Source organism: Anomaloglossus baeobatrachus, chromosome 2, assembly GCF_048569485.1.
Source record: "Anomaloglossus baeobatrachus isolate aAnoBae1 chromosome 2, aAnoBae1.hap1, whole genome shotgun sequence".
Lineage (NCBI taxonomy): Eukaryota > Metazoa > Chordata > Amphibia > Anura > Aromobatidae > Anomaloglossus > Anomaloglossus baeobatrachus.
In genome coordinates, this window is record NC_134354.1 from 783,432,035 (window position 1) to 783,452,893 (window position 20,859).

The 20,859-nt window shown below is 48.4% G+C and overlaps 1 protein-coding gene across 3 annotated transcripts in view; it reads left to right on the forward strand.

Annotated features, from left to right (window-relative positions):
• Positions 1-6,974, forward strand: part of MAP6 (microtubule associated protein 6) — a 131,031-nt gene extending 124,057 nt beyond the window's left edge. For all 3 annotated transcript variants that reach the window (XM_075337600.1, XM_075337597.1, XM_075337598.1), the window contains one exon: positions 6,777-6,974. In XM_075337600.1, coding sequence (XP_075193715.1) covers positions 6,777-6,800 — 24 coding nt within the window. In that variant the 3' untranslated portion in view covers positions 6,801-6,974. The remainder of the gene's footprint in view (positions 1-6,776) is intronic.
• The last annotated feature ends 13,885 nt before the right edge of the window (positions 6,975-20,859 follow it).

Here is a 20,859-nt window from a genome sequence, read left to right on the forward strand (position 1 = left end):
CAGTAGTATAGTAGTCATATTCTTGTACATAGGGGGCAGTAGTATAGTAGTTATATTCTTATATATAGGGGGCAGTATTATAGTAGTTATATTCTTGTATATAGGGGGCAGTATTATAGTAGTTATATTATTGTACATAGGGGGCAGTATTATAGTAGTTATATTCTTGTATATAGGGGGCAGTATTATAGTAGTTATATTCTTGTACATAGGGGGCAGTAGTATAGTAGTTATATTCTTGTACATAGGGGCAGTATTATAGTAGTTATATTCTTGTACATAGGGGCAGTAGTATAGTAGTTATATTCTTGTACATAGGGGGCAGTATTATAGTAGTTATATTCTTGTACATAGGAGCAGTATTATAGTAGTTATATTCTTGTACATAGGGGCAGTATTATAGTAGTTTTATTCTTGTATATAGGGGGCAGTATTATAGTAGTTATATTCTTGTACATAGGGGGCAGTAGTATAGTAGTTATATTCTTGTACATAGGGGGCAGTATTATAGTAGTTATATTCTTGTACATAGGGGCAGTATTATAGTAGTTATATTCTTGTACATAGGAGCAGTATTATAGTAGTTATATTCTTGTACATAGGGGGCAGTAGTATAGTAGTTATATTCTTGTACATAGGGGGCAGTAGTATAGTAGTTATATTCTTGTACATAGGGGGCAGTATTATAGTAGTTATATTCTTGTACATAGGGGGCAGTAGTATAGTAGTTATATTCTTGTACATAGGGGGCAGTATTATAGTAGTTATATTCTTGTACATAGGGGCAGTATTATAGTAGTTATATTCTTGTACATAGGAGCAGTATTATAGTAGTTATATTCTTGTACATAGGGGGCAGTAGTATAGTAGTTATATTCTTGTACATAGGGGGCAGTAGTATAGTAGTTATATTCTTGTACATAGGGGGCAGTATTATAGTAGTTATATTCTTGTACATAGGGGGCAGTATTATAGTAGTTATATTCTTGTATACTGTTTATCACCAGTCATTGCTGCTATGGTTTCTGTTTTTTATTATTTTATATCCCATTAGAGAGCTCACAGGAAACATTCTGCCGTGTTCTTAGTGCGACTTTGGCTACGATCGTTTCGTTCTCTGGTTAAATGGAAACTGAAACTTTCTAGGAAAATTAGTTGTTTTTTATTAAAAAAAGATTTATATTCGTCTCACTATACTTTTTCGGAATCACTTGTGATACTAATGTCCGGTTCAGTAGACGAAGTCTTTTTCTGGTTCTCGCTCAGGGGCTGTTTAGATATCGGGGTCTCTGCTCCTGCAGAAGGGGAATCTTGGGATCTGTTGGGATTCATCTGATGGACTGAGATAAGGAACTAATATTTCTGGGATTATATGTCACTGCTGCAATTCACTGGTGCATTATAGATTTGTTCGTGAAACATTAACTGTATAACAATCTACTAGAGCCTCATATATTGTCCTCCCCCGGCCTTCTGCGCTGCCCGGCATCTTTGACACCACTTCAAGTAGTTGGGGTCCCCCCTTTTTCTTGGACCTCCCTTAAAGGAGTTAATTTGGAGCTATGCTTTATTTTTTATTAGGCTGTTGCCACTTCCCTGGCTGTTATTGCCGGGCGCCGATCTCTGCCAGCACAGAGGGATCACAGAGGGCTCCAGTGGCATCACTAGAGTTTGATGGGCCTGGTGCAAAGTTTGGACCTGCCCCCCCCCACCCCATTGTACACCGACACTCAGTGTATGGCCCCCTTCACAGGTCCGTGAAAAACACGCATGTGTGTTACGTTACGTTTTTCAGGTCCATGTTCCGTTTTTATGTCCGTTTTTATGGTACGGGTAGCATCCGTGTGAATGGCGTATGCTCGCCGTGTGGGCGTGTGGAATGTCCGTGTGTGCGTGAGATACGTAAGTGACATGTCCGTGTGTTGCCCGTGTGAAATGTTCCGTGTGTGATGCACAATGTAGTTGCTACATGTCGGCTGACAGCAGACAGCGACGCGCAATGAGAATGAACTCGGGTGAACTTCACCCGACTTCATTGTCATCCCGCGGCTCTGTCTGTGTCGCGTCCTGATTAGCGGTCAGCCGTGAAGGACTTACCGGTGACCGCTAATCCCCTGAGTGACTGCAGTGAGCAGCACGGTTAGCACTGCCGTCACTCAGGTTACCCGCGGCCAGCTGGAGTCCTCCACCCGAGACCGCAACTCACCTGTGACTTCATCGCTGTCACTCGGGTGACTTGCTGTCACAGGTGGAGGATCCAGCAGTGGCCGCGAGTAACCTGAGTGACAGCACAGCTGATCGCGATACTCACCTCAGTTGCTGTGTGGAGCTGACAGGAGCGGCGGTGTCTGCTGCAGCTCCTGTCAGATTCATGTAGCAGAGCTGGAAGCGAAGCGGGACCTCCGTGGATTACGCCGGACTTGGATGAGTTTTTGGGGCTTAATAAAGTGGTGAATGAGGGTATTTGTTAGTGTTTATTATTGCAAATAAAGGATTTTTCATTGTGTGTGTTTATTAACTTTAACTTGCAGGTTAATCATTGGGGGTGTCTCATAGACGCCTGCAATGATTAATCTAGGACTTAGTGGCAGCTATGGGCTGCCATTAACTCCTTATTACACCGATTGCCAACGCACCAGGGCAATTCAGGAAGAGCCGGGTACAGTCCCAGAACTGTCGCATCTATTGTATGCGGCCATTCCAGGCGGCTGCTGGCTGATATTGTTAGGCTGGGGGGCTCCCCATAACGTGGAGCTCCCTATCCTGAGAATACCAGCCTTCAGCCGTATGTCTTTATCTTGGCTGGTATAAAAATTGGTGGGGACCGCACACCGGTTTTTTAAATTATTTAATTATTTATTTTACTGCACAGTATAGACACGCCCACCGGCAGCTGTGATTGGTTGCAGTGAGACAGCTGTCACTCAGCGTGGGGGCGTGTCTCACTGCAACCAATCATAGACACCGGTGGGCGGGGGAAGTAGGGAATACGAGATTGTTTAATGAGCGGCCGGCTTTTTCAAAATAGTAAAAGCCGCCGGAGTTTTTTTAACAGCTGTGCAGCGCCGCGCCGGTGATCGGGGAACGGTGAGTATGAGAGAGGGGGGAGACTGACCGACGGACAGAGAGAGGGACAGACAAGACAGAGAGAGAGACCGACCGACAGAGAGAGACCGACCGACGGACTGAGGAAGATTGACCGACATAAACAGAAAAACAAATGACCGACATCGCTAGAAAAAAGCACAAAACGTACACGGAGCATACAGAGATGCATTCGTGTCACGTACGTGGTGTGCTCACGGACCCATAGACTTTCATTCGGTGCGTATGTGCATGTTCCGCGCAGAAAATGGACATACATCTGTGTAATACGGAAACACATATGTTTCACGCACACGGACACACGCACCGGTACAGAATAACGTACGTGTAACTACAAACATTAAATAACATTGGAGCACGTGTGTCCGTGTCTCCGGTACATACGGAAACGGACCAAACACGCACGTGTTTCACGGACGTGTGAAGGGGGCCTATGGGATAGTGACGCTGACACTTGGCTCTTTCCCTTAGCACCCATGTTTCCCATGATCTGAAATCCCTTTTTCTATCAGCACCCAGCTTTCCTATGTTCTGATATCCATCTTGTCCTCAGCACCCAGCTTTCCTATTTTCTGATATCCATCTTGTCCTCAGCATGCACCTTCCCCATGCGCTGCTATACATCTTTCCCTTAGCACTCAGCTTTCCCATTATATCAGAGCATGGGAAAGCTGGGTGCTGAGGGAAAGAAAGAGTAGAGTAGTCAAGCAGTCATGGTCTAGCCGGTAAGTCAAGTAAGTGCAGAGGGAGAATCAACATCAGGTCACAAAACAGAACCGAGGTCAGATACCAGGAGATCAGGTATGTAGAGGGGAACACAAAGGGCACAGAGAACAGTAGACAAGATCGGAGGGTGAGGAGACACAAACACGGGAAGGAGGATGAACCAGGATGGGTAAACAAATGACAGAAGAGGGATGTCAGGGACTGGGACAAACGGACGAACGGGGGAGGGTACAGGTCAGGGCACGGTAACAAGGAGTCAGATCAAACAGGAAATCTCACCAGAGCCAGTCACAGGCTGCAGAGCAAGACTATAACCAGCACTGGAATGCAGGTGCAGCGCCCAGATATAGAGTCTCCTGAAACCGGAACGAGGCCGATGGGAGTTTACCCCTGACATGACCAGGCCGGGTCTGGGAAACTCTGGAGCGGGGAATACCAATCCTGGGTCATGACACCCAACCCATGCTTTTATCTTTGTCCCCCCTCGTACATAGCTCTCCAAATACTACAATGGCCCCCACATAGCCTTCCAAATAGTATAATGGGTCCCACATAATCCTTCATATGTTAGAATGCACCCCCATAGTCCACCATGTGGTATAATGCACCCCCATTGTCCTCCAATTCTTATAATGCACCTCCCATAGTCCTCTCCATGTATTATAATTCACCCTATAGCCCTCCATGTATTATAATTCACCCCATAATCCTCCATATATTATAATGAAGCCACATCATCCTCCATATTATATTATGCAGCTCCCATGCTATTTAATGCAGCCCCATAGTCCTTCATATTATATTATGCATCCCCATACCATTTAATGCAGCCGCATAATCCTCCATGTTTTATAACGCAGCCCCATAGGCCTCCATATTATATTATGCAACCCCCATACCATTTAATGCAGCCCCATAGTCCACCATGTTTTATATGTAACCCCATAGTCCTTCATATTATGCAGCCCCCATACCATTTAATGCAGCCCCATAGGCCTCCACATTATATTATGCAGCCCCCATACCATTTAATGCAGCCCCATAGTCCTTCATATTATATTATGCAGCCCCCATACCATTTAATGCAGCCCCATAGTCCTTCATATTATATTATGCAGCCCCCATACCATTTAATGCAGCCCCATAGGCCTCCACATTATATTATGTAGCCCCCATACCATTTAATGCAGCCCCATAGTCTTTCATATTATATTATGCAGCCCCCATACCATTGAATACAGCCCCATAGTCCTTCATATTATATTATGCAGCCCCCATACCATTTAATGCAGCCCCATAGGCCTCCACATTATATTATGTAGCCCCCATACCATTTAATGCAGCCCCATAGTCCTTCATATTATATTATGCAGCCCCCATACCATTGAATGCAGCCTCATAGTCCTTCATATTATATTATGCAGCCCCCATACCATTTAATGCAGCCCCATAGTCCTTCATATTATATTATGCAGCCCCATACCATTTAATGCAGCCCCATAGTCCTTCATATTATATTATGCAGCCCCAATACCATTTAATGCAGCCCCATAGTCCTCCATATCATATTATGCAGCCCCCATGACATTTAACGCGGCCCTAAAGTCACCCATGTTTTATAATGTAACCCCATAGTCTTTCATATTATGCAACCTCCATACTATTTAATGTACCCTCATAGGCCTCCATGTGTTATAATGCAGCCCCATAATCCATGTATAAGGTGTCGGTCATATTGTATTATGCAGCCCCCATAGCCCCCGTAGGCCTGTGGCCACCCTGTACTCACTGATTTAAAAAAAAAAAAATAAACAAGTCCTCACCTCTCCTCATTCCCCCACTCCTCCGGTCAGAGTGTCTTCCCATCCTGCGCTCTGCAGTCTCAGCACAGCAGTTGCACAATGGTGACGTCACCGCGCTTCGCTGCACTGAGATGTCGAGCACAGGCACAGGGGGAGAATGATGAAGGATGGAGCGAAGCGCTCCGCTTCATCTATCATCATTGTTGTGTGCAAGGGCCCATGGGTGAGGGGGGCTTGATGCCACCTCTGGCACTGGGCCCACCCGACTCATGGGCCCCATAGTGGCCATGTGGTCTGCCACTGAACAGTGCAGCTCCTCTCTTACACAGAGTCCAGCTAGCTGCTTCTCTTGAGGGTGGGCGCCGGGCCCCTAACCCTGCGGCCCTGGTCGCAGTGGCCATCTCTGTGACCACTATCGTTACACCCCTGCCTGCCGGTATTTAGCAGCTTCCACTGACATTATGTCCACAGAGCAGGGGCTCATCTTCTTCTCTGCTCTGTAGACGGGGTGTGACTGCTGATCTCATGCTTATTGATAACCGGCTCCCTGCGGCCTAACTGCGGGGAGCTGGCTGTCTATCAGCATGACATCTGTAGAGAAGAGAGAGAGCTGCCCTGCTGGCGTGGATCAGGTCAATCGCTGGCAGGAGCGGTCAGTGATCGCTCTGTGCCGGCAGAGACCAGCACCGGGCACAACAGACAGGTAGGGGGCCAATACCTGCCTATTAGTTATTGGACCCATTGTTATAAATATAGTCATAAATGTCCTCTATAATGTGTCAGGAGAGTGCAGTATTATATGTGACACATTGTATGGGGATGGTGGACTGTTTTGTTTTGAGGTCCAGGAATATGAATCAATTATGTTCACATCATATGAGACTGTATGTTCTCACGGAGGGTAGGAAGCCCCGGGGGTTTCACAGCTTGTGAGACCATTTATTAGACACAAAAGTCCCTTTTCGTTGTTAATATGATGCTAAAACTGTAAAGATCCCTATTCTGGTGAGTGCTTCCCTTTAAAAAAAAAGGGACATTTCCCCTTTAAAAAAAAAAAGTGTCAGCACATATTCTGTAGCAGGTATCATTCTTGTCATGTGATGTATCACTTTTGTTACATTTTGATACTTCTTGTTCTTCTAGGATTCCAGAGAAGCCAAACAGTGATCCAGACACGGCAGCAGAATAGGAGCGATGGTGCGGGATGATGGGAGTGGATCTGCGGTCCGGGACCACTCAATCCACGACTGTTTCCAGGGATATAGGAGCACTAATTGCAATGTTTGATTCCTACTATTGGCCAAAGAGCATGCAGCAATAAAAACCGCCACGTTTATGCAATCATCTGTGCGCCTCTGTGATTATTGGGAAAATGCATATGATGGTTACCCGGGGCGGATTTAGATTTTCCTGAACACGGGGCAAGAATTCAGTTTGGCCCCAACCCCCCCCCCTTCCCCGAAGGTCCGACGTAATCCACACGAGGTCCCACGACGATTCAGATCATCTACATCTGAGATTACAGCGTGCGATCATGGAACATAACCAAACACTGTAACTGCAGGAAGAGAGTGAGCCGTGATCAGCAGTCACATCACTCAGGTTAGTGAAGGTCACAGCTTGACGTTCACCTGTGACCGCAGGTATCCTGAGTGACATCACAGGGTGAATCAAGTTCATGCCGGCGGTTCACTGGGATTTCCTACAGATCAACCGCCATGAACTTGGTTCACCTTGTGACGTCACCGGGGTTCCCTGCACCTACGCCTTGCAGTCTCCAGTGACATAGGTGCCCTGGTGTGTGAGGCGATCTATAGTTCAGTAACACTGGGTTGTCATGGTGCTGACCCAGGGTTACCTTGGCACCGATCGAGTCCCTGTCATCACATCTTTAATAATAGTGAGGAGATGCTGGGAGTTGTAGTTATCAGGCTGCAGACTATACAAGGACCACAGTGCTGATGGGAATTAGTCAGTATCACAAATTTATATCTAGGTTCCTTATAGATGACTTTGTCTCTGATCAGAGTTATTCTGTTTTCTTCTCCTTGTCCAGACGCTATGATGATGACTTTTGACATCCACAGCTCATATCTGCAGACTTCCATCTTCTCTGCTTGTCTGCAGCACATCCCGACACAAAGCCATTAAAAAATAGCAGAATGATTAGAATACTCCTAGGTAATGATATCTGCCTCATGCGGCCCCTGAATAAATAACTGCCCCTCACTGTATTCTCTGCACAAAATATAACCCCCACACATCGCCCCTCTATTGGTACGCGCCCTTCACATTGCCATCACCTTTCCATGGTGTATTCTTTCTTACATTGTGTCCCCCTATACTGCCCAGTTTCTACACTGTGCCCCCTCATTCCACTCCCCCTCCTCAGCATACTGTCCCTTCTTGGCTGTGCCCTTACACTGGATCCCCATGATATTCCGTCTCTATACCACCCCCCAGGCACACACTACCCAGTTTCTTTTCTGTGCCCCCTCACAGGTTTCTTCCCCCATACTGTCTCTTCCCACTATTCCCCTCATAAGTCTCCTCACACATTTGTTCCCCTCCCTTATTCCCCCTTCAAACTATACACACATGCCTCCCTGTTCTCCAGACTGTGTCCGCACCTATGCCATCCCCTTGGCTCCCCATACTGATACACATACACACCCTCCCCCTTGCTCCTCGTACTGTTTTCTTATCCATATGCCCCCTGCTCCCCATACTGTGTCCGCACCCATACACTTCCTCGCTTCCCAAACTGCGTCTTCAAATTTCTCCTCCCCTCCCTTCCTCTTCTGTGTCAACACCCATCTTCCCCTTCACTCTCCAAATGGTGTCCTCAAATAAACCCTTGTTACAATGACAAGAAACCTTCGGCAGTGTCTTCAACTCCATTGGAGCACTTACCACCAACGCTGCTGCGGCGTTGGTGAGTGACATCAGCAGTGTGATCAGATGACCTGATCACACTGCTGACGTCACACTGACCCACAAGTGCTGGGGATCAGGGATTCAATTGTACTTGCATTTAAAAGGCACAAGTACAACTGATCGCTGAAAGCTGGCGCTGCACTTTCTCTGTGCTGACTGTCAGCTTGACAGCAGAATGTCCGATCCCACTACAGGGGACGGCAAAATGCAGCTGCCGGGGAGGCATCTTCGGAGCGTCATATCTGGGGGCCCAATGGTGCTCCCCTGCAAATGCCTCTCTCGCCTTCCTCTGGATACACCCACCCCTGGTATCACCACATCAGAGAACATAAAGGAAAATAAGAGTATGCACAAAGAAAGATAAAAATGAAAAACAATTGCAGTTTCTCTGTAAGATGCGACCGTGCAGCGTACAAACAGAGGTGTTTTTCTTTTGCTGGCGGTTTTGGTTATGAGGAGTCTCGTTACCACTTCCTGAATTGCACCTTAACAAATAAAATAAAATAGCAAGAGATGGAAGCCACACGGCCCGCCCGGCCCCCGCTACAGATCACACATGGCCTGAATATACCCCCTCGAAGGGCTTCAGCCGGGGTCATCAGCTACAAATTCAGAAATTACATTTCAGAAGATTTTCCTGTAAATAACTGCAAAAAAATATTAGGATGGCAGCAGAAAGGTGCATTCCCTGACGGAGCACCCTCCCCTATTTAAGAAGATCCATCCCGGCTGCCATATCACACTGTTGTAGGAGAGTGACCTGTGACCCCCTGAAGACGCCATTGTTTTATAAGAGTGTAGAATGTGCATTTATATGTGTAGTAGCAGTAAGATGTTTAAAGGGAACCTGTCACCAGATTTTTCCCTATTAAACTAGAAGTCTCCCCTTCTGCAGCTCCTGGGCTGCATTCTATGAAGCTGCACCTTGGACCTGACTCCCCTTCCAGACCCCAAAAATAACTTTATAAAACACTAGCTGTAGCACCCGGCGTTGCCCGGGATAGTAACTGTGTCTCTGTCTCTCTCCCAGTCTCTGTCTGTGTGTCGCTGTCTGTCTGTCTTTCTGTCTGTCTCTTTCCTTGTCTGTCTGTGTATATGTCTCTGTCTGACTATTTCTATATCTGTCTGTATTTGTATCAGTCTATCTGTCTCCATCTCTGTGTCTGTCTGTCTCTCTCTATCTCTGTGTCTGTCTCTATGTGTGTTTCTGTCAGTCTCTTTCCCCATCTGTCTCTTTTCCATCTGTCTTGGTCTGTCTCTTTGCCCGTCTGTCTCTTTCCCCATCTGTCTCTTTCCCCGGCTGTCTCTTTCCTCGGCTGTCTCTTTCCCCGGCTGTCTCTTTCCAGGTCTGTCTCTTTCCCCGACTGTCTCTTCCCAGGTCTGTCTCTTTGCCCGTCTGTCTCTTTGCCCATCTGTCTCTTTACCCATCTGTCTCTTTCCCCGGCTGTCTCTTTCCAGGTCTGTCTCTTTGCCTGTCTGTCTTTTTCTGTCTCTCTATCCGTCTCTCCACCAACATCATATAACCTCACGCATAAGCTTCAACTAACAGTTTATTTTGTTCCTATAGCAACCACTGACAGTTGCTATTAATAACCTATAGCTCCCACCTCCATTCAGTTTAATGGAGGTAGGATTTTGGAGAGTAACTGTAATGCGCGGGGTTACATTTTTCTGTCAAATCATAGTCTACGATGCTCCCTGAGTCACATGAGGCGTCTGTGCAAAATTTTGTGATTGTAAATGCAACGGTGCGGATTCCTTTAGCGGACATACACACACACATACATACATACATAGCTACATACATACACTGAGCTTTATATATTAGATGACCGTTAGGTATGCTAATTACCTTGGTTGGTCAGATGGGCGGGCTCATTTTCTGCTCCTTTATCCCCCTCCTGCTGCTGATCGCCGTCCTCCTTCCTTGATTGACGGGATGACACCCTCCGTCATCCTCGTCGCATTTTCAAATCTCGCGCCTGTGCAGCAGTTAGGTCGGCTCGTGCAGGCGCAGTTCGCTCTGCCATATTGCGGGCAGAGCAGAAAACAGCTGCCCTTGCTCGCGCCGGTGAGCTAAATGCGCAGGCACGAGACTATGGACGGGTACGAACATGGCGATGGTGAGGTCATGCACATAATCTCGCGCCTGCACATTTAGCTCACCGGCGCGAGCGAGGGCAGCTGTTTTCTGTTCTACCCGCGATATGGCAGAGCGAACTGCGCCTGCGCGAGCAGACCTAACTGCACAGGCGCAAAATTTCAAAATGTGACTAGGAGGATGACGAAGGGTGTCATCCCATCAAGGCAGGAGGACGGCGATCAGTGGCAAGAGGGGGATAAAGGAGCAGAAAATGAGGCCCATCTGGCCAACCAAGGAAATTTGCATACCTAACGGCCAAGTTTTATAAAGTTATTTTTGGGGTCTGGAAGGGGAGTCAGGGCCAAGGTGCACCTTCATAGAATGCAGCCCAGGAGCTGCAGAAGGGGAGACTTTTAGTTTAATAGGTAAAAATCTGGTGACAGGTTCCCTTTAAATTCTCTGTGTAGGTGTCTGTAGGTGCAATTCTGTTAGCCAACACTAGATGTCACCAGTCCTGGGTTCCCTAGTTGGAAGGGGAAGCTTAGGCCGCAGGGCTGAAAGGGTTAACTAAAGAAGTTGGCCAACAGTGAAGGGACTATAATGTTGGGTATGTCCTGATTGTAAGGAGTGTAGAGTGTAGGAGCTCAGTGAGGAGTGCGGTGCGGAGGAAGGAAAGGCATAAGTTATGTGCAGGAGGAAGTAAAGGTGACTGAAGACGGATTGCAGCTCTAAAGCTCCAAGCAGGTGATTGAGGGACCAGAGAGCGCCCCCACCATTGAGCAGGTGAGTGTGAACAGTGCAGACAGTGGCGGAGTCAGTGTTGACCAACAGCCACTGACAATGCGGGAACAGACCATGGAAGCAATCCCGAAGAAATAGCGTAGCCAAACAGGGTGGTCAAACCACAGCGATGCACATGGATCTATATGGTTGGATTTCCAGTGAACAGTGGAGCTCCAAACCCTCGTGTCACTAGTGTGCCAGGGCGAGCGAAGGAGTGAAGCCCTCGCCCATGACTATCACCACTGGCCACATTACACTGTCATGCTGGTGTTAGCTAAATCTATATCACTGTTTTTCTACTGAGAATTCTAGGAAAGCAGGATGACAACTACTACACAACCATCATGGCCCCTATATGTGGGATGACAGAAATGGAGGACTTCAATATTTATACTTATTTCTACCAAGTTAAATATTTTTATATTTTCTACAAGCTATTAAATCATTTGGTATGGGGAAACAAAGACCCGCCCTCACCTCCAGTAGATAGAGGCCCGCTCCACTTCCTGTAGATAGAGGCCCGCTCCACTTCCTGTAGATAGAGGCCCACTCCACTTCCTGTAGATAGAGGCCCACTCCACTTCCTGTAGATAGAGGCCCACTCCACTTTCTGTATAGAAAAAAAGACCCACTCCACTTCCTGTAGAGAGATAAAGACCCACCCCACTTCCTGTACAGAGATAAAGACCCACCCCACTTCCTGTACAGAGATAAAGACCCACCCCACTTCCTGTATAGAGATAAAGACCCACCCCACTTCCTGTATAAAAATAAAGACCCACCCCATTTCCTATATAGAGATAAAGACCCACTTCACTTCCTGTATAGAGCTAAAGACCCTCCCCAATTCCTGTATAGAGATAAAGACCCACTCCACTTCCTGTATAGAGATAAAGACCCACCCCACTTCCTGTATAAAAATAAAGACCCACCCCATTTCCTATATAGAGATAAAGACCCACCCCACTTCCTGTAAACAGATAAAGACCCACCCCACTTACTGTATAGAGATAAAGACCCACTCTCACCTCCAGTAGATAGAGGCCCACATCACTTCCTGTATAGAGATAAAGACAAACCCCACTTCCTGTATAGAGATAAAGACCCACCCCACTTCCTGTATAGGGATAAAGACCCTCCCCAATTCCTGTATAGAGATAAAGACCCACCCCACTTCCTGTATAGAGATAAAGACCCACCCCACTTCCTGTAGAGAGATAAAGACCCACCCCACTTCCTGTATAGAGATAAAGACCCACCCCACTTCCTGTAGAGAGATAAAGACCCACCCCACTTCCTGTACAGAGATAAAGACCCACCCCACTTCCTGTAGAGAGATAAAGACCCACCCCACTTCCTGTACAGAGATAAAGACCAACCCCACTTCCTGTAGAAAGATAAAGACCCACCCCACTTCCTGTACAGAGATAAAGACCCACCCCACTTCCTGTAGAGAGATAAAGACCCACCCCACTTCCTGTACAGAGATAAAGACCCACCCCACTTCCTGTAGAAAGATAAAGACCCACCCCACTTCCTGTACAGAGATAAAGACCCACCCCACTTCCTGTAGAAAGATAAAGACCCACCCCACTTCCTGTACAGAGATAAAGACCCACCCCACTTCCTGTAGAGAGATAAAGACCCACCCCACTTCCTGTAGAAAGATAAAGACCCACCCCACTTCCTGTACAGAGATAAAGAGCCACCCCACTTCCTGTACAGAGATAAAGACCCACCCCACTTCCTGTATAGAGATAAAGAGCCACCCCACTTCCTGTATAGAGATAAAGACCCACCCCACTTCCTGTAGAGAGATAAAGACCCACCCCCACTTCCTGTATAGACAGAGACCCACCCCACTTCCTGTAGAGAGATAAAGACAAGCCCCACTTCCTGTAGAGAGATAAAGACAAGCCCCACTTCCTGTAGAGATAAAGATAAGCCCCACTTCCTGTAGAGAGATAAAGACCCTCCCCCACTTCCTGTAGAGAGACAAAGACCCACCCCACTTCCTGTAGAGAGATAAAGACCCACCCCACTTCCTTTAGAGAGGTAAAGACCCTTCCCCACTTCCTGTAGAGAGATAAAGACCCACCCCACTTCCTGTAGAGATATAAAGACCCTCCCTCACCTCCAGTAGATAGAGGCCTGCTCCACTTCCTGTATAGAGACATAAACCTGCCATACTTCCTGTAAAGAGACACAGATCACCACCACTTCCTGAATAGAGACATAGACCCGCCCCTACTTCCTGTATAGAGACATAGACCCGCCCCTACTTCCTGTATAGAGACATAGACCCGCCCCTACTTCCTGTATAGAGACATAGACCCGCCCCTACTTCCTGTATAGAGACATAGACCCGCCCCTACTTCCTGTATAGAGACATAGACCGCCCCCATTTCCCATTTCCTGTATAGAGACATAGACCTGCCTCTACCTACTGCACAAAGTTAAAGTCCTCTCTCCATTGTGTATAGAATGATAATGACCTGGCCCTCGCCTCCTGTAGAGTCAATGATGTATCTCAGGGTCTGTAAGAGGCAGATCGCAGACAACAAGAAATTACACAACTTACACAGAAGACACCAGGTGGCGGCACTATGGAGTGACCTCCCATCCCCCCAATGTGATCTATGAAAGTAATTAAAAGAACGTAGCAATTGTCCCTTATTTTGCTGATTCTTTTAATTGCAATTGACAGTAATAATTATATCCAATTTTCCATCCTGCAGATTTGTCACCCATATCTATATATATAATTGCCTTATTCTGTCTGTCTGTCTTGCTCCAAAATTGTGTCCTTACAGTGACAACCGTCGGATTGGCCGCTGGGCTCAGCCTGGCCCCGCCCCTCCACACGGATTGCCCGCTCGGCTCGGCCCCGCCCCCCGCATGGATTAACCGTTTGGCCAGGCCCACCCCCGCACGAGATGCCCGCTAGGCCACGCCCCCTGCACGCGATGCCCGCTGGCCCCGCCCCCCGCATGTATTAACCGTTTGGCCAGGCCCGCCGCCGCACGAGATGCCCGCTAGGCCACGCCCCCCGTACGCGATGCCCGCTAGGCCACGCCCCCCGCACACATTGGGCACCTGTACACCACCCCCCAGGACTACTCCTCCCATTATACTCCTCCTATTATACTCCTCCTATTATACTCCTCTCTGAGGGGTTCGCAGCATGGGGGATGGAGCACGATGGGGGGTGCCCAGAATGGGGGGATGAAACACGATGGGGGGTGCACAGCATGGGGGATGGAGCACGATGGGGGGTGCAGCATGGGGGATAGAGCACGATAGGGGGTGCGCAGAATGGGGGATGGAGCACGATGGGGGGTGCGTAGCATGGGGGATGGAGCACGATGGGGGGTGCGTAGCATGGGGGATGGAGCACGATGGGGGTGCGTAGCATGGGGGATGGAGCACGATGGGGGGTGCGTAGCATGGGGGATGGAGCACGATGGGGGGTGCGTAGCATGGGGGATGGAGCACGATGGGGGGTGCGTAGCATGGGGGATGGAGCACGATGGGGAGTGCAGCGTGGGGGATGGAGCACGATGGGGGGGTGCAGCGTGGGGGATGGAGCACGATGGGGGGGCAGCGTGGGAGATGGAGCACGATGGGGGGTGCCCAGAATGGGGGGATGAAACACGATGGGGGGTGCGCATCATGGGGGATGGAGCATGATGGGGGGTGCGTAGCATGGGGGATGGAGCACAATGGGGGTGCATAGCATGGGGGATGGAGCACGATGGGGAGTGCAGCGTGGGGGATGGAGCACGATGGGGGGTGCAGCGTGGGGGATGGAGCACGATGGGGGGGTGCAGCGTGGGGGATGGAGCACGATGGGGGTGCCAAGAATGGGGGGATGAAACACGATGGGGGGTGCGCAGCATGGGGGATGGAGCACGATGGGGGGTGCGCAGCATGGGGAATGGAGCTTGATGGGGGTGCGCAGCATGGGCGATGGAGCACGATGGGGGGTGCGCAGCATGGGGGATGGAGCACGATGGGGGGTGCGCAGCATTGGGGATAAAGCACGATGGGGGGTGCGCAGCATGGGGGATGGAGCACAATGTGGGGTGCGCAGCATGGGGGATGGAGCACGATGGGGGGTGCACACCTCCCCCCAAAACACACACACAGCGCCACGCACGCACCGCACAACACACCACACAGACACTGGGAACCACAAACACCGCCCTACACAGACACCCACACACACAGACAACGCCGCACACACACACAACACCCAACACACAAACACCGCGGCATACACAAATATACGCACATACCGCACAACACACACATTGCACAAAACATACCTCCCCCAAAACACACACACGCACCCCACACCCACACAAACCGCGCAACACACACACACACAACGCTACAGACACACAGCGCCCCACAAACAACGCAACACACAAACAACACCGCTCTCGCCCCTCGCCACACCCAGACAACACCCAGAACATGTACAGCACCCTACACAAACACTGGCAACTACACACAACAACATCTATATATATAGCAAAAATCATACATTAACTACACAATACGTAAATTCTAGAATACCCGATGCGTAGAATCAGGCCACCTTCTAGTTTATAATAACTACAAAGAACCGTTGCTGCCCCTTTCACCTCTCGCTGCATTATTGCAATAGATCAGGCTGTTCACCATCAACTTTGGGGGCAAATATTTTTTTTTTATTAAAATGAATGTATTTATTTTTTGCAATCATTTCATTAAAATTTGGCTCCAATTACCTTCTATAGCCTCTTTCTATTTATGGCTGAAAAATGAGTAAACTGAGAATCTGTCAGTGAGCTCGCTATGATGGTCAGTCTTTCTGATTGCTCTGCTTTTTTATGATCAGAGGGAAACAAATCTGTAAAAGCACATAAGTGCAACATTTTTAATAAAGTCCCTTTGCAAAAATGCTTTTTAGCCTAAAATACAAACATTTTTTTAAATGGGCCCTATAAACGTTCAAGTCCCCTTAATTCTCACAACCTGCAGTTTTTACTGTTGCAAAAATGTCAGGAAACTACAGTACTTTTCCGTCTTTCTGTCAAAGAAATGGCAAAAAGAAAATAACAAGTAAAAAAAATAAATATGCTTTGAAATATGTTATAATATGGAACAATAAATGTATCGATTAAATAAAGATATAATAGATACGACACAGACTCCGTTCCATTCATATTCACATTCACATCGGTGTATACTGCACCGTGAGAATCTCTGCGCCATTTCAATCGTTAACACCTTTTTTTTGTGGTTTCACAATCTGACCCGGTTTCAAGTGTTTGATTTTTTTTTTATATTTTTGGGGGCTTTGACATGAAAGGAATATGAGCTATATATATATCTAACATATATATATATATATATATATATATATATATATAAAACTTAAGTTTATTTAGTTATTCAAACTCTTTGTAGAACAAAAAATAAAGAGCAAAAAAAGAATAATAAATATGTAGACTTTTGTCACACTGGGTAATTTTTAGGTCTTCTGCATGTTACAATGTTACATCTCCATGTAAGCCCTTGTGTAGAACCATAAAATGCCTCCTGTAAAAGTCTATGGGGACCTCTATAAGCTCTGATCACATACAGTATAGAGGCACAGGGGACTTTTGCTTGTGGATCCATAAGAAATCATACGATCACCAAATACTGAGGCTGGAGACGATGGGTTGTCACCAAATACTGAGGACGGAAGAGGCAGGTGGTCACCGAATAATGAGGATGGAGGAGACGGGCGGTCACTGAATACTGAGGATGGAGGAGACGGGCGGTCACTGAATACTGAGGATAGTGGAGACGGGTGGTCACCGAATAATGAGGATGGAGGAGACGGACGGTCACTGAACACTGAGGACAGAGGAGATGGGCGGTCACTGAATACTGAGGATGGAGGAGACGGATGGTCACTGAATACTGAGGATGGAGGAGACGGGCGGTCACTGAATACTGAGGATAGTGGAGATGGGCGGTCACTGAATGCTGAGGATAGTGGAGATGGGCGGTCACTGAATACTGAGGATAGTGGAGACGGATGGTAACTGAATACTGAGGATGGAGGAGACAGGCGGTCACTGAATACTGAGGATAGTGGAGACGGATGGTAACTGAATACTGAGGATGGAGGAGACGGGCGGTCACTGAATACTGAGGATGGAGGAGACGGGCGGTCACTGAATACTGAGGATAGTGGAGACGGGCGGTCACTGAATACTGAGGATAGAGGAGATGGGCGGTCACTGAATACTGAGGATGGAGGAGACGGGCGGTCACTGAATACTGAGGATAGTGGAGACGGGCGGTCACTGAATACTGAGGACAGAGGAGATGGGCGGTCACTGAATACTGAGGATGGAGGAGACGGATGGTCACTGAATACTGAGGATGGAGGAGACGGGCGGTCACTGAATACTGAGGATAGTGGAGACGGGCGGTCACTGAATGCTGAGGATAGTGGAGATGGGCGGTCACTGAATACTGAGGATAGTGGAGACGGTCAGTCACTGAATACTGAGGACGCAGGAGACGGGCGGTCACTGAATACTGAGGATAGTGGAGACGGGCGGTTACTGAATACTGAGGATAGTGCAGACAGATGGTAACTGAATACTGAGGATGGAGGAGACGGGCGGTCACTGAATACTGAGGATAGTGGAGACGGATGGTAACTGAATACTGAGGATGGAGGAGACGGGCGGTCACTGAATACTGAGGATGGAGGAGACGGGCGGTCACTGAATACTGAGGATAGTGGAGACAGGCGGTCACTGAATACTGAGGATGGAGGTGACGGGCGGTCACTGAATACTGAGGATAGTGGAGACGGGCGGTCACTGAATGCTGAGGATAGTGGAGATGGGCGGTCACTGAATACTGAGGATAGTGGAGACGGATGGTAACTGAATACTGAGGATGGAGGAGACGGGCGGTCACTAAATACTGAGGATAGTGTAGACGGGCGGTCACTGAATACTGAGGATAGTGAAGACGGGCGGTCACTGAATACTGAGGATGGAGGAGACGGTCACTGAATACTGAGGATGGAGGAGACGGGCGGTCACTGAATACAGAGGATGGAGGAGATGGGCGGTCACTGAATACTGAGGATAGTGGAGACGGGCGGTCACTAAATACTGAGGATGGAGGAGACGGTCACTGAATACTGAGGATGGAGGAGACGGGCGGTCACTGAATACTGAGGATGGAGGAGACGGGCGGTCACTGAATACTGAGGATAGTGGAGACGGATGGTAACTGAATACTGTGCAGTGAGGCAAATACAAGTTACTGCTCCATCATGTAAAGAAGAAGCCAAATATCAGCACAATCCAGAAATGTTGCCATCTTCTTCAGGCCAAATCTCATTTGTAATGGACGGAGGAAAAATGTCAAATTAATCAAAATCTGAAATTCTTTATGAAAACCACAGACTCTGTGTCCTGAGGACTCAAAAGGAAAGGGACCATTCAACTTGTTATCAAACAGAGGGACTATCCAACTTGTTATCAAATAGATAGACCATCCAGCTTGTTATTAGGGAGAGGAACCATCCAGCTTGTTATTAGGGAGAGGAACCATCCAGCTTGTTATTAGGGAGAGGAACCATCCAGCTTGTTATTGTGGCGCCTCTGAGGCTCCAGTTACCACAGAGTATTGCACCTGATTTAAAGGGAACTTGTCACCACTTTTTTGACCTATAAGCTGCGGCCATCACCACCGGGCTCTTACATACAGCATTCTAACATGCTGTATATAAGAGCCCAGGCCGGGGGATATAACATAAAAAAAACTTTATAATACTTACCTAATGGTCGTGTGGTGGGCCATATGGGCGTCTCTGTTCTCCGGTGTCGCCGCCACCTCTTTTGTCCACCTTTGTGCTCCTTCTTCTCTAACCACGGTGCATGACGGGTCCGACGTCATACACACTCGCCGGCATTCAGGTCCTGAGCAGGGCAGATCAAAGTATTGTAGTGCGCCTGCGCAGGATTGGTGAGTCTGTATGACATAGGACGCGTCATGCATCCAGACTTCAGAAAGAGGACAAAGATGGCCGAAAGAGGAGGCACTGGATAACGGAGACGCCCATAAGGTCCACCGCAGCGACCGTTAGGTAAGTATTATAAAGTGTTTTTTATGTTCTCACAGTGACCTGGGCTCTTATATACAGCATGTGAGAATCCTGTATATAAGAGCCCGGTGGTGTTGATCGCAGCTTATAGGGCAAAAAAGTGGTGACAGGTTCCCTTTAAGGTGTAATGCTGCCCCCGGATCTAGAGGAGGTTAGTACCGGTTTCACCATTTACTTACTCAAATACACAACCAGGTTGCCCTCTCAATGGGGACCAGGCTAGGGTAGGGTCGTAAGGTTGCCTTAAAACATGGGTGGCACCACCCACTAGTAACAGGGACCCGGGGAGGGGCAGCCACTTAGGGGGCAGCCAACACAACAGTTACAGGGAGTTCTCCGGCAGGAGAGGAAAGGAGCAGAGGTGTCTTACCGGTGCTCTGGTGGGACACAGGAGTTCATGCAGTTGCCGAGGAGAGAGCTTCATTGCTCCCTCGGAACCGGCGCCACGCAGGGTGCAGGACCATAGGGAAGATCATTCTTCAAGTTGGTTTTTCAGAATCTGCTGGTATCGGGAGGTTTCAAGCTTCCCTGGCCACACAGAGCCTGAAAGCACAGTGCCAGATAGGATCCGGAGCCTTGGACAGTACAAGGTCCCAGTGTGGAGCCGCGGCACCTGCAGACAGGGACAAGAGTACTACTCGAGATGAACTGGGGTCCCCAAGTAGCTTAAAGCCACAGGGATCCAACACACACGGTGCTAGGAGGAAGAGGCTCACCGAGCACCACACCGGACTGACCTCTGAAGGGATCTGAGTTAGACGGGATCAATCACAGCGGGTGACTAGTAATAGCCGTGCGAGTGGCACTAAAAAGTGAGTAAAAACACCTGGAACTGCAGCAATTGTTTTGGACTCTTATTCCTGGCACCGCCTCGGCACTAAAGGCCATCACTACTCCCCTCATCATCCTCCCCAGGGCCCGCTCTACCTGCGTGGAGTGATACCATCTCTGGCTGCTAAAACCATTCGCCCTGGAGGACAGCGATAGCAGCGCCGGCTAATCCCTGGCTGCATACCACAGGTGGCGTCACGACATTCATTCTACTACAATCCCCATCATCTTCCCTCCTTATTGGTGTACACCTCGGGGCGTGAAGCCAGGCAGGCCACCGCGACATCCCAGACCACCACACCGGCCCAGTGATGAGTAAACTCTGGTATGTGACCCCGTGCCTGACAAAACCCCTGTCCCCTGGGTGCTACATTAGCAAGGAGAGGGACCATCCAGCTTGTTATCAAGGAAAGGGACCA